At 35.5% G+C, this 13,166-nt stretch overlaps 1 protein-coding gene across 4 annotated transcripts in view; it reads right to left on the minus strand.

Moving 5' to 3' along the window:
• Nucleotides 1–13,166, minus strand: part of ATP9B (ATPase phospholipid transporting 9B (putative)) — a 157,477-nt gene that overhangs the window by 108,978 nt on the left and 35,333 nt on the right. For all 4 annotated transcript variants that reach the window (XM_027662750.1, XM_027662752.1, XM_027662751.1 and 1 more), the window contains exon 6: nucleotides 7,682–7,740. In XM_027662750.1, coding sequence (XP_027518551.1) covers nucleotides 7,682–7,740 — 59 coding nt within the window. The remainder of the gene's footprint in view (nucleotides 1–7,681; nucleotides 7,741–13,166) is intronic.

The following is a 13,166-nucleotide window of genomic DNA, read 5'->3' on the forward strand; positions in this document are numbered from 1 at the left end:
AATGTCCAGTAAGATCTATCACCAAAAGGTCACACTTGGATTGAAACTCAATTAAAATAGGATTTCTCACAGTACTTTACATTCAGCATTTGCAATTCAGAAATCAATATTTTCGAAAAATTATACAATAAGCAAACAACAGTTAATCCTTTCAGATGCTCTTTATAAGTGAATCATAAATACCTGAAGAACATATTAACATTTTCTTAACTGAAAACACTACTTCAAGAACATAAACATCCAATATCTTTTGAAATATCTTTTAAAATAATTTCACTGAGTAAAACTCTGACATGTAGTTAGCATATATAATAGAAAAAAAAAAGGTGAAATTTAAAATATCTGTCTTGGCACTCAAGCAGCAAACATAACGTATATCAAGCATTCTCCTCTCTCCCAACACACACAAATGTACAAAAGGGAAACAGCAAACTAGGGAACAGCATTTTCCTATTTCATGTAACTAAAATGACCAGAATTTCTTCCTCACTATCTAAGGCATAGAGCCACATGCATAGTTAGTGCCTCTGCACACCTGTTCTGCCATTTCCCTTTCTAGCACAGAACTATATGTATCAAATCAAGTTTGCAATTATTTGTTGACCACAGAAAGGCCAATCTAAGCCTTCACAGGTTCAACAAAATGAACAATACCACCCTCCCACACACACATGCTATCTGCTACCCAAATCCTTAGCTCTCCCTCCACTTGTTCTCAAGGCATCTACCAGCACTAGATACACATTGCCAACACAGAGTTTAGGAATGAAAAACTGGAAGAAGTAAAAATAACCAACATGTCAAAACCTGAAAGAGATACAGGACTGGAAAGATAAAAAGCAACGTACGAAGTCGACAGGGACCAGAGTGAAGAGTGGACAGAGCAATTAGAGAAGATGCTGCACTGAATTGCAATTTCTTTCAGCACAACTTATGTCCAGTACGCCACATGCTGTACAACTTGATATTGAAGTTACACACAGAGATTGATTTGGATTTCATTTACAGACTATCTTTAACCAATTTAAAAAATCTCAGTTGATTATTAGCAATGGTATTACAAGTTTCATGCACAAAAATATTTTCTAATACTTGTTTCTGTTTACTTTTTAAGAGGATATAGCGCATAAATATTTTTCATAATAGACAGTACCCCCATTTCAGAATAAATTTCAGGTTTCCCCTTTATACTTGGTTGATACTGCCTTGAAAGCCACTGCATATCTCGAGGTCATCATCTTAATTTTTAAGAGCTCTACTGTCTAATTGAGTGGAAAAGAAAATATATATAGTGAGAAAGCCGACCACAGCATACATGAACCTCAGAATTCAGTCTTAAAAAACTGAACAAATTTACTACACATAAAAAATTAAGGGGCTCAAACTGGTATCTGAGCATTTCAAAACTATTCAATAATTCCCTATGTCACACTTCAACTATAATCAAACTGCAAAATTGATACAGCAATAATAATTCAATTGTGGTTGTATTTTGAGCATTAACTACCAGCTACAGAAAACTGGTTAATTATTTTGTACAGAAGAAACAGCAATGCAGATGAGGTCAAGCTAACCTGAAGAGCTGAAGGCATTAAGCACTGGAGTATCTCGCATACTGAATATATTTACATGAAATGCAAGTGCATTCAGCATGGAGCAGCCCTGAAAGCTCTTATCCCAGGAAAAGCCCAAACCACAGCATCAGCAAACATTCAAAAAAGCTTGTAGAAGAATCAGCACAAAGACAGAGGGGTATTTTTTGCTTATTCGAGTCAACCAGTCCTCCATCTCAACAATTAAGGACACAACACTGCTATAAACAGAAAGAAACCCAGCATTCTCAAACTGCTTTCATTTGAAACCAGATATGTATTTTTTTTTTTATTTTTAACCCTCCACCTTTTACTTTAATTGAAAGCTGCACTTTGCTTTCATCACTCCAAGCCAAAGAAAAATATTTGAAATACATGCACTCCCAGTTCCCTCCAATAAAACAGCTCAAAATACATCCGTCCAGATAAATAAACACTGCTTGGTATGACACTCTGTGTGGGACCTCCAAAATATTATGCCTGACTATCCATAAAAATCAGTTCAGAGCGCAAAATAATTCAGTCTCACTCACAGTGGAGAATAAATATGTATTTACACCAGACAACAGCACTGAAGCTGATGCTTCTTCCCTGTATGTAATGCTGAACTCTAACATTTGCATCAGTCACACAGCAATATTATTTCTGATTGAAAACATCCTGGATACTACAGGCAAAGTTTTCCATCACTCCAAAGAAACCATCCCAAGATCAGCATGCAGCCACAACAGTGCCACTTGGAATAGTGTGATCTGAATGGATCTGCCAGAGTCAACTGGCAAACTATGTGTTATATGGGCTTAGCTTTGAAAATAAGATGATGTAAAGTCTCTGACTTTCTCAGAGGCACGTACTTCTTACCACTCCCTGCAACATACTCTCAAGGACACCAATGAGAAATGGGACTGGAAGCAACTATAACTGTATCCACTATGGGCACTTCAGTAGAGAGGGGCCACAAGGGGCCACAGAGATGGTACCATCATAAGCAAAAATGATGCTTGGGAAACAAGCAATTCGGGAAACACTAGGGAATAGATGCACATTCTAGTTTACCTAAAAATCTTATGTAGGTAGCAAAAAACCCTCTGCATACCTTAAAATTATGCATTTCCATGCACGAATACTTCCTGATTTGCAGCAATTTCCATTTTAACTCTTTGTGCTTTTACAATAAAAATAAAATTCATGTGCTTGTCTGTATGCCAGCAGTATTCACCCTGAAGACGCTGCTCATCTGCAACTAGTACAGCAATTTTTTGCATCTTGCCTCATAACACATAAGAATTATACACGGAAAAAACTGTGGTAAAAACATTAACCTTAAACTATATTATTATGCACCTATTAGATGAAAAAAGAGGAAAAGGAAAAGGCAACTTGAAAATTAAATAATTCTGTCCTTAAATGACAATAACAATTAAACAGATATCCAGTCTTCATATAGATTAGCTATACATTTTTGCAGCTTCCCTGCCAGCTCTGACATAAATCCATTACACAAGTTTCAGGTTACTGACTTCATGCCTACAAACTTCCAGCTACTTGTAAACAAGCTAAAACACTTGACCAACATTCAAAAATTTTACAAAAGTAACAGTCAACTGATCTAATACCAAATTAAACAGAAATTCTAATAATATGAATGAGGCATCAAGTTTCTATAGTCATTACCAGCTTCCAGAGGACATGTTTCCCATTCAGTAAATAAAACAGTCACCTGGTACACACTATTCAAGATTCAGGTACTTTATGCCTGACAAAATTGGGCAGAATCATAGAATAGCTCAAGTTGGAAGGGACCCGACCCATATGGATCACAGAGTCCAACACCCTGCTCGTTTGGGGACTACCTAAGACTAAACCATTTGACTAAGAGCATAATCCAGGCACTTCTTGAACTTGGACAGGCTTGGGGCCATGACCACTTCCCCAGGGAGCCTGTTCCAGTGATCAACCACTCTCTCAGTGAAGAGTCTTTTCCCAGAATTTTCCCTGACACAGCTTCATTCATAGAATCAGAATGGTTTGGGTTGGAAGGTACCTTAAAAATCATCTAGTTCCAAATCCTCTGCCATGGACAGGGATAGCTTTCACTAGACCAGGTTACTCAGAGCCCTATCCAACATGGCCTTGAACACTTCCAGGGACAGGGCATCCACAGCTGCTCTGGTCAACCTGTTCCAGTGCCTCACCACCTTCATAGTGAAGAATTTCTGGGTACTATTTAAGCTAAATAGACCCTCTTTCAGTTTAAAGCCATTACCCCTTGTACTATCACTACATGTCCTTGTGATTCCACTTCCTCGTGTCCTATCGCTGATCACCACAGAGAGATCAGCAACTCCTTCCCCCACTGCCTCCATGATAGACTGCTATTCAACTAGTCATGTGAATATTTTCTTATTTTAACAGAAAAAATGCATATTGATTTTTGCCTCCTTTTATGTTCTCTCTGCTCCTTTTTCTTTCCTGTAAAATAATGTAAGTTTTTCTGCAAAAATGTATCTGAATGTATCCTACTATGTAGTGAAGGCTAGAGACCGGTTTGTCTTAAAAGTATTTAAAACTGACATCTTGTTTTTCATCAGGTTTTTCATATTTTGGAAGTGGGCAGAAAGATAGTCCAGGAGTAGTAGATACCAAAAAATATTGTCATTATTACTGCTGACACTGAAGAGCAAAGATACTCCTGCAAAGACATACCTAGTCTCTATAAAAGAGTGACTATACAGAAACAGATGGCAAGTATGCTACAAAAATCTTTAACATCTCATTATGGAGAAAATGAAATTCTGTTGTACATTGTCACAGACAAACAGCAGCAATATGTCAATCATGTTAGCCCTCTCATGTCATATTTATCAAAGTAGAACAAGTTAAAATGACAACACATATAACTTCAAGCATTCAGAAACCCATGAAGAAACTACGTAATCTCAATTACCATGGAGATGAAGCTAGAAATGTTTATTGATATATACTCAAATTTGAATATATAAGTCACAAAAATGACTTGAATACATTGTTTTGCTTAAATCCAGGCAGAAATAGAGTTCCAGAAAAGGAGGGCTTCCATTTATCTCACTGTTTGCAGACTTACAGATTCAGTCCTAGAGATCTAACTACAGCAAGACAATGGTCAGCATAAGATAAGTGCTTCCCCCGCTGCTGGGTTCCCATGAGCAACTCTACGTCATCCAGGAATACTAGCTAGATTGGCAAACAAGACCCATAAACACACCTATACTTCCCTGCCGCACAGGTTACAATATTCACTTAAAAAATACGGCTTCTAATAGCTTTCAAATTTCTTTTGCATTTTTTGCACATTATTACCATGAAATTGTTATTTACATAAGCTTTTCTAGTTCCCTAGTCAGTCTTCCAGTTGCCCTTAATTGCCAATGCCTACAGACCCTCAGAATTTTGCATTTACTGTCCTTTCTTCTCACGTCATGCAATGAACCGTCTACTTTTCTCATTGACTAAAATATTCCTGCTTGCTTCTGAGTTATAAATGGAAGAGGGACTTCCCAGTTGTCTTCCTGGATCTGCATGCTGTGCAATACTGCATGCTAGCATTAGCTGCAATCCTTGCAAATACTGGATTAACTTCATTTTACACCAGAGATTAAGAAAAACCTGATTGTGTCCCCTTACAGCTCCAAGAAAAACTCTCAAGGTTTTAAGATAAAGCATTATAGTTCTGCATGTTTTTAAACACTACTATGTGTTGTTACTACTAAAGGTTGTTACATAAATGTGTAGTTAATATTATTAACTAGAAGTGTTAAGTTTTATATACTCTTCATACCTCCAAAACATATTCCAAACTGTCAATATGCTACAGTGTCTAAATAACAATACCTGAACCCATCAACTCCTCCCTTCAATTGTGTTATTTAGGATCACTCCGCGTATCTGTGCTCCCACTGGAAACTAAAAATCTGTCTTAACACAAAACAAGGAGAACATCTAGAAGTAGCTTGCCTGTTCAAGGCAGGGGACCATTTTTCAGCTTCCATATACAAATGTCTTTTAGCTTTTAAAAAACAGGCAATATTTTCATCTATTCAGGCTTCTTTCTGCCCTAGTAATAGTGCACTACAAAATTTTCAGTTGGAACAACAGATATATTACTTGAAACTAAACTGTTTTAAGTACATTACAGTCACTTAAGAGATACTTTGAAATTAATTAGAACTATTTTAAAAAAGACAATAATCAGAAGATATTCAAGGTTTAAATCTAGAAAAGCCTTTCACTTAAGTTGTTAGTATTTGTGATGCAGTCACTAGTTAACATATGGATCTTCAGCTCAAATGAGTCATTAATTTCACTGCGGAAATGCTGTTGATGCATCTACCAGTCAAATACAATGTTAACTTGTTCCTCTGCCATTAGAGTGAGCAATTGAACATTTCACTCCTGAGTGGTTCTTTGGCTTAAGAGTCATACTCTGAAATTGAAAATTGCTTGCTGCAACAAAATACACTTCTCAAAAGAACCAGAAAACATTCAAATTCATTAGTCTGAAAGCACCCCCAGAGAGCTCAAAAGAAAAAAAAAAAGCTGCTCTTGGGACCGTAGGGAGCTTGAAGATGAAATACAACATTCAAACAATTACATGCATCTTATGGAGATACCCAAGGAAAATCTTCCATCAAAAAGAACACTACTCATTATTTCCCTACATCCTTAAACATTACTTTTTTTTTTTCATTAGAAACTTGAGGTACTCACAACATATGAGCTCTAAGCTACTGCAAATAATTCTGAAATAGATGATAATGACCCTCATACAAGACAGATTGATCTCCAGAGTAACTCAAGTTTTTCAAATTCTAGTGTAATCTAGCAGACAGATGGATCTCAGTAAATTTTGGGGAAGGTAGATTACCTCTATAATAATTAATTTCAGGTATAGAGATTAAAGAGGTCCAAAAAAGCTCGCTAATAAAAATAAAAACAAATATCTAATTCTCAGTCTCCTAGAAAATCTGGAATAGGTGCAAGCAAGCCCCTGCAAGCTGATTCCCCTGCACTCTAAGATAGCAAGGGGTAAGGCAAAATAGATGTGAAGGCCAGACATATTAGTGCCTAACTTGTGGATGCTAGTATATGCTGCCCAGACAGGTCCCAAAAGATCTAAGGTACACAGAACAGACAAAAAGAAAGCTAAAAAGAGCAAGAAATAATGCAAACTAACATGGAAAAATATATATTTTAAGCCGAGAGCAGCAAACTAAATGAGAGTTGGGTGTATTCTTCTTTCTTTAGACTACAGAAGAAACAAAGGAAACAGAAGCTTTCCAAAACAAGCAAAAGCAGATACAAGATTCAAGGTGCCTCCTTCCAGCATCTCCATGGACTAGCTCTCTAACAGAAAGTGTGATGGGAATTACTTGATGGCACACAGAAAGTAAGTCACCTTTCCAGAATTAATGTAAGTAAAAATAGTTACCTCTGAATTCGAAGGCCACAATAAAACCTCTTAGTAGCCCAGAAAGGTAACTGAAATAAGCAACAGTCTTTATTGTCATGTTAACATAAGAGTGAAAAAGAATTCACAGCTCTCACTCAGCATTTGCAATCAAACTGAAAAGCTTTTTCTCCCTTTTTAAAATATATAAACTTTCTTATTACTTAATTATTTATATATAGCTAGATACATACTATGATTAGATAATACAAACATATATATATATCTCTATATACACATACACATAAATAAAGCCTATCCTTGATGGTTTCAGACAGAAAAACACTGAATAGAGCATCAGAAGGAAAGTACCAGTAATCAGACAAAACATTCAGCACAGCAAGTCAGGGAAATTAATTCTGTAATTGTATTCCTTTCACAAGATAGATTTAAGCATATACCAATTCATAAAATATAAATGGGTACATTTAATTAAGCTTATAATTAATTCTAAAATAGACTTCCTTGATTCTCATATAAGACTTGAACTAAAACACTATCTAGTTAGTACTCCACAGATAAGTACCTTGATACACTTTTCTTCAGAAGATAATTAGCATGTTAATAATCTTTAGGCTTTAAAATATATTTTAAAAGTATCAACCTTTTCCACTATGATGAGGTCTCCAACTTGTATGTCTGAACTCTTAACTTGCACTTTACCTTAAAAAAAAAAAGAAGAAATGTAATCAACTTAGGCAGACATAAATAACAAATAAGAATATAAATCCCAGAATGCACAAATTATTTGAAGATGGTATTGTTTGGTGAAAATGTTACAATTTTTACAAAACAGATTTTTGCTGAACACGTTAATAAATAGATTTCATCTGTTTGAATAAATAACTCACTGGTTAAAAAATTCTACTTTTGTACGCAATTAGGTATTGTAGAAGTATTAGAGGAAAAACAAATGTATGGAAGATGCTCAAGTCTGACCTATAGTATCAGTAACAGAGTTATAAATTGGAAACAGGAATCTTTCACATCACCTTCTAAACAGCACTTCTGTGTCTGACAAGTCAAGAGTTGTAAAGCTTACAGTCATGGAGCAGTCTCACATGCATGAATTGTTATTCACAGCCCAGTTATCAACAGGTAGCTTTTCTTGACCACTAAAGTTACTGATGTAATTGGCACCACCTGACACTTATTGGCAATTAGAGTAGAAAAGAAGTAAATTTCTCTGAAGTCAAAAGAAATGCCTGAAGATTTAATTTCAAAAAACTAAAATTTCAAAAGCTGATTTTTTTCATTCTCTAAAGCAGCCCATTCAGTACCTGCTGTGAACAACTCCTTCAAAAATCTACACAGCACATTTTCCAATTTAATTTCTATATGTTCTGTAGGGTATTAATATTTGTAAGACTGTAAAGTTTTAACATTTTTATTTGACAGACTGAAAAACCGAGACAGAGAGGTTAAGCAACTGCCCAAAGTATGTTATTGTTGATCTCATCAGAATTCAGGAGTTCTAATCCCAAGTCCTTGCCACAGTTCCAGAATAAAATTGCTTCTCTGAGTTAAAAACAACCAAGACCCAAAAAACCCTCAGTATATAAACACATGTATATTAACATAGCCTGACGACCTGAAACACATCCCCACAAGTATGATCCTTTCTCAACAGAAACACTATCATGACTTCCATCAGCAGGTATGTGATCAGCAGGTATCCGATGGCAAGTATGTCAAAATATGGTAAAGTGGTAGAGGTCTAAATGAAAATCAAACTGAATGAATTAAAACAGAAAACCCACAAAAGCACAGAAGGAGCAGCAATCAGCTTGAAGTTTAATCAAAAATGCCACAAGCAATAGATTTGTCAATGCATCATCATCTCTCAAAGTTATACTAAGTATCAAAAAAAACCCCTAACGGCTCCAAATCCATGAACCCTTTTCATCGCAACTCTCAATAAAGACAGACCAGGTAGTTAACCTCAAAGAATTCCATAAACTTACATGTTGATTAAAAGGTAGTAAGATTCATAATATGAGGAATTTTTTTCAGTACTTGCTCTTTAAAATTGCATTTCATGCCGAACTAAGGTATTTTATGTTTAATTCAGTCAATAATAAATGTATTCCTATGATATACAGCTAATATTTAATACACTTTCCATGACATTTGCACTTGTAAAATGTGCAATGTCATGAAAATCACAATTTTTGTTTGCCCTGTATGCAAAGTTACTTCTGAAAGCCAGACTTTGCTATTGATAGTGACCTTTTACACTAGTTGCCAAAAACACTTTCCCTCCTCTGCTCAAATATAAAACAAATTATGTCTTCAGTCAATATTTGTGAGGGTAAAGGGAGTAGCAGAATACTACAAAAGTTATATAAAGCTGTAGCAAGAACATCAGCAGTAATCTACAAGAGTTTCAAGATACATTGACACTAAGTTAATTTCCATAGGTACCAAATTTTTTTTTTTTTAAATTTAAAGTAACTTAAAACTAAAGCTCAACCACTAAAAGAATAGTCTGATATAAAATCAACATATTTCCCCTGCTTAACTGCACAAGCCTGTGAATTCTCCTTAAAAATTCTCAAGTTCTGACTAGCAGTGAATAGCATATAAAGGAATACTGTAATGTTTACTTTGCTTTCTAAGTCTGTTGGCATTACTAAAAGGATAGCATTTCTTATATTGTTTTCCATTCTTCCCCTAATAATTTTCATTAGTTTATCAATCCACTGATTATAATAACAACAACAAAAATCCTAGCATGAGCTGTGCCAAGTCTCAGATATATACCACCTATACAATCGAGTATGAGCAAAACCATTCAGAGCTACTCATCAAATGCAACTATTAGTAATTTCATCAACTAAAATAATCCAATTTTCCACGGTCATGTTCTAACAGCATCTACAGTAAAGATCAAAAGACACTAAACCTCAGAGGACAAGAGAAGGTAGAACATTCATTTGCAACATGGTGTAGTGCAGACATGAAGCAAAGACTTAGGGTGTCAAGTATTCCAACAGGAACCCACACTGCACCTTTGTTTGGACTTAGTCTAGCAATTCCAGGAATTTCACATTATGAATTGAAAAGTTTCCTTATTAGACTGTTTTCCAGGTGGCTTAGTAAAACAGCACAGAATGCTGTCTTTATTAGACACTAACATGTTTTGTTAAGAGCATCCTGTGCATCCTCACACACAAGGAAGTGGCCTGTGACATACAAGACAATTCTACAATGAGTTTGAATGCCAGGACATATTCCATTAAAAACTAAATGGCAAAATGTGGTAGTAATTAAAAAAGTGGCTTAAAATTCTGAAAACTCAACACATAACACTTTCTTTTAGACTAGCAAAAATAAGACTCATGAGATACCATTTCAGAGAACATTAAAATAATGCAATACTACATCTTAGTGAAGCTGCATTTGGAGAAATAAGACACTGAATGTTATTCACTGCATAAATTATTTTTGCAAACTATTTTTTTTCCTCTAAAAACATCTCTGTAGCAAAACACACTTCACCATCTGTGCAACTACCAATAAAAAGTCCAAAGCTGTCAGAAGTGGCTGCGCATCCAGACTTTATAGTCCACTGAGGCGCAAGGCTTTTGCCTACAGCAACATATAGAATTATGCAGAACTGGAACACTGAAATGTGTCTGTAGTAATTCATTATGTTCTCAAGATAAAGCCGTTTCAATGAACTGCAATGATCTGAGAAACTAATAAATACCTCATATGTGCTAACAAGTACTTCACACAAAAAATTAAGAAATGAAGTAAACAAAATGCGGCTATAAACTTTACTACTTGTTATTAATAAAGTCTCTCCACTACACGAGTGCCACTCATGAAAGAACAGCCACTTCTGAAAACAGGATTTTCAAATTATTTTTAAGTTGCTATTACATCTTACCCATGACACTTTAAATACCGTCTGAAGTACTGCCGGTGGAGTTGGTAATACAGCTTGTGTCTAACCCTAAAATACAAAACTCTTGAAAGACACTAGTAAAGTAAAGAAACATATGAAAGTTTTGCCTGGTATCTATTAGCCTAAATTGTCAGCATAATTACAGTACACATAATATAATGGGGAGCTGGAGGAGGAGCGAGCAGGCAGGCAGTGAGGGGAAGCTTAAAGCTACAGCAAGTCCAGGGTGAGGATACTGATCTTTCAGAGCAAGTGCTGTCCTTAGGTCCTTCTTTCAAACTCTATCTTATATAGAACTCAGATTAGTCTTTAATTACCAATGTAAAAACTCTAGAGAGACCCTGTGTCCTGTCTCCTCTTGTGAAGGTGAAATGGACAACCTTCATTCCTTCTTATCCAATCTCCTCAATGCTGCAAAAATGTGGAAGAACAGCCCCTTGACTTTTCCTCTCTTTTGGCCTCCATTTCAATTTCTTTCTTACGTTAAAATTTCAAGTTCCGTTTCTGTTGTTGTTACTGCTCCTCTAATCAGTTAGATCAAGTTGATACAATTCTTTAAAAAATAACTGTTTCCAAATGGTCTGAATACCAGGAATTAAGTCATCAGGAGTCTGAAATATGGCAAGCAATAAAGATGTAATGTTGTACCTTTAGATTCAGATATAATTTTTTTTTTTTTAATGAACTGGCTTTTTAAAAAGCAGAAGGATAATCTGTTCTTGGAGAGCTGAAGTTCTAAAAAAAATTTAAAATAATAATAATAATTAAAAAAAATATTCAAATTGCTGTAGCTCTCCAAAACAGTCTTCTCAATTCTCCAATTTGAAAGGAAACATAGTAGCTTTCATACATCTTTCTCTTGCATAGCAGTTATTGATATTTTCCCAATTTCACAATTTTAAATATATGCTTTCAACTTCATGCCTTAACATCCTTTAAGAATACTGCAAAGACATAAGTCTTTCACATTTGAAGCCTGGATGGAATTATTTCATTAAACTCATCTCTCCTGTCATTCAATTTTTCTTTTGCTTTGCAAGTTGCAAAGTGAGAGCTCTGCAGCATGTTTAAAATCTTGAGATAAAGTGACAGATGCAGGCCACTTCTGCCTCTTCTGCCACTTGTTGTTAAGACTATTATAGTTGTTTTCTTCTTGATCTTATTTCTTAGAAACTTCAGTAACACTGCACAGAGAAACCTAACTATGAAAGGCTCAGGGCAGGACTGCCAACTTCAAGAACGGGAAGGGAAAAAAAATTGCTTTACAATTTTATTAGCCAATTGGCTCTTCACAGGTTAATGAAAGAGATAATAGCCTATTCATAAACTTGAGGTGATTCCTCTGCAGAGTAGCAGAGGATTTTCAGAGGCATTTAGCTGGTCATACCTAAGCTAAGAATGTCTCATATGAGACAAGAAACTGTCCCAAATGTATAATGGTTCCTTAAGAAAGCAAAACAGAAGTCCTCCCAAACCTGCACGCATAGGTCTAAAATTTTTTCTACTGCAGTTTCTGCTCTACAAAAGGATACAGAGGTGAACCACTCTGAAGCAGAAAAAGGCAATTAAATTCACAGAATCTTCACCAGTCAGGTAATTTCAATTCTACAGGCAAATATTCTTCTTCCCTCCGAGTTAAACTTGCACGCTGACTGGAAACTACCTATTAGCAATCTGTAGACTTTGATACATAGAAAAGGAAAGTAGATTTTGCAGCAAGCATCTCGATAAGATTAAAACAGTAGAATGCATCATACACACTGAACACCTTAAGATATTTGGTACAACAACCAAGTATCCAAGGGAAAGGAATCACATGACAGAGATGGACAGGGGTACACTTCATTGATTTGCTCACTAAAAAAATTCAATGCATTTACTGATTTGCATGTTTCATCACTTGCCATAAAGGCTTGAAAAAGCAGAAACTATTCAAACTTCACGTGTAGCAGTCCACCTACTTGACAAATGCAAAGTTACACATAGCAAATTCACCAAGGGGTGACTGAGCTTTTCCATGTTACATGAAAAATAGAGAACTGCATAATACCAGATATCTCATGGATCAGAATTAGTCTATGGATATTAATCTGGCCAATTGCTGTTCGAGTACAAATAAGTAACATTTAATAGAGATGTCCCATTCTCCCTTGATTTCCTAATCAGAACAGTTCAT

Source organism: Corapipo altera, unplaced genomic scaffold, assembly GCF_003945725.1.
Source record: "Corapipo altera isolate COAL_440 unplaced genomic scaffold, ASM394572v1 359, whole genome shotgun sequence".
NCBI classification, from domain to species: Eukaryota; Metazoa; Chordata; class Aves; order Passeriformes; family Pipridae; genus Corapipo; species Corapipo altera.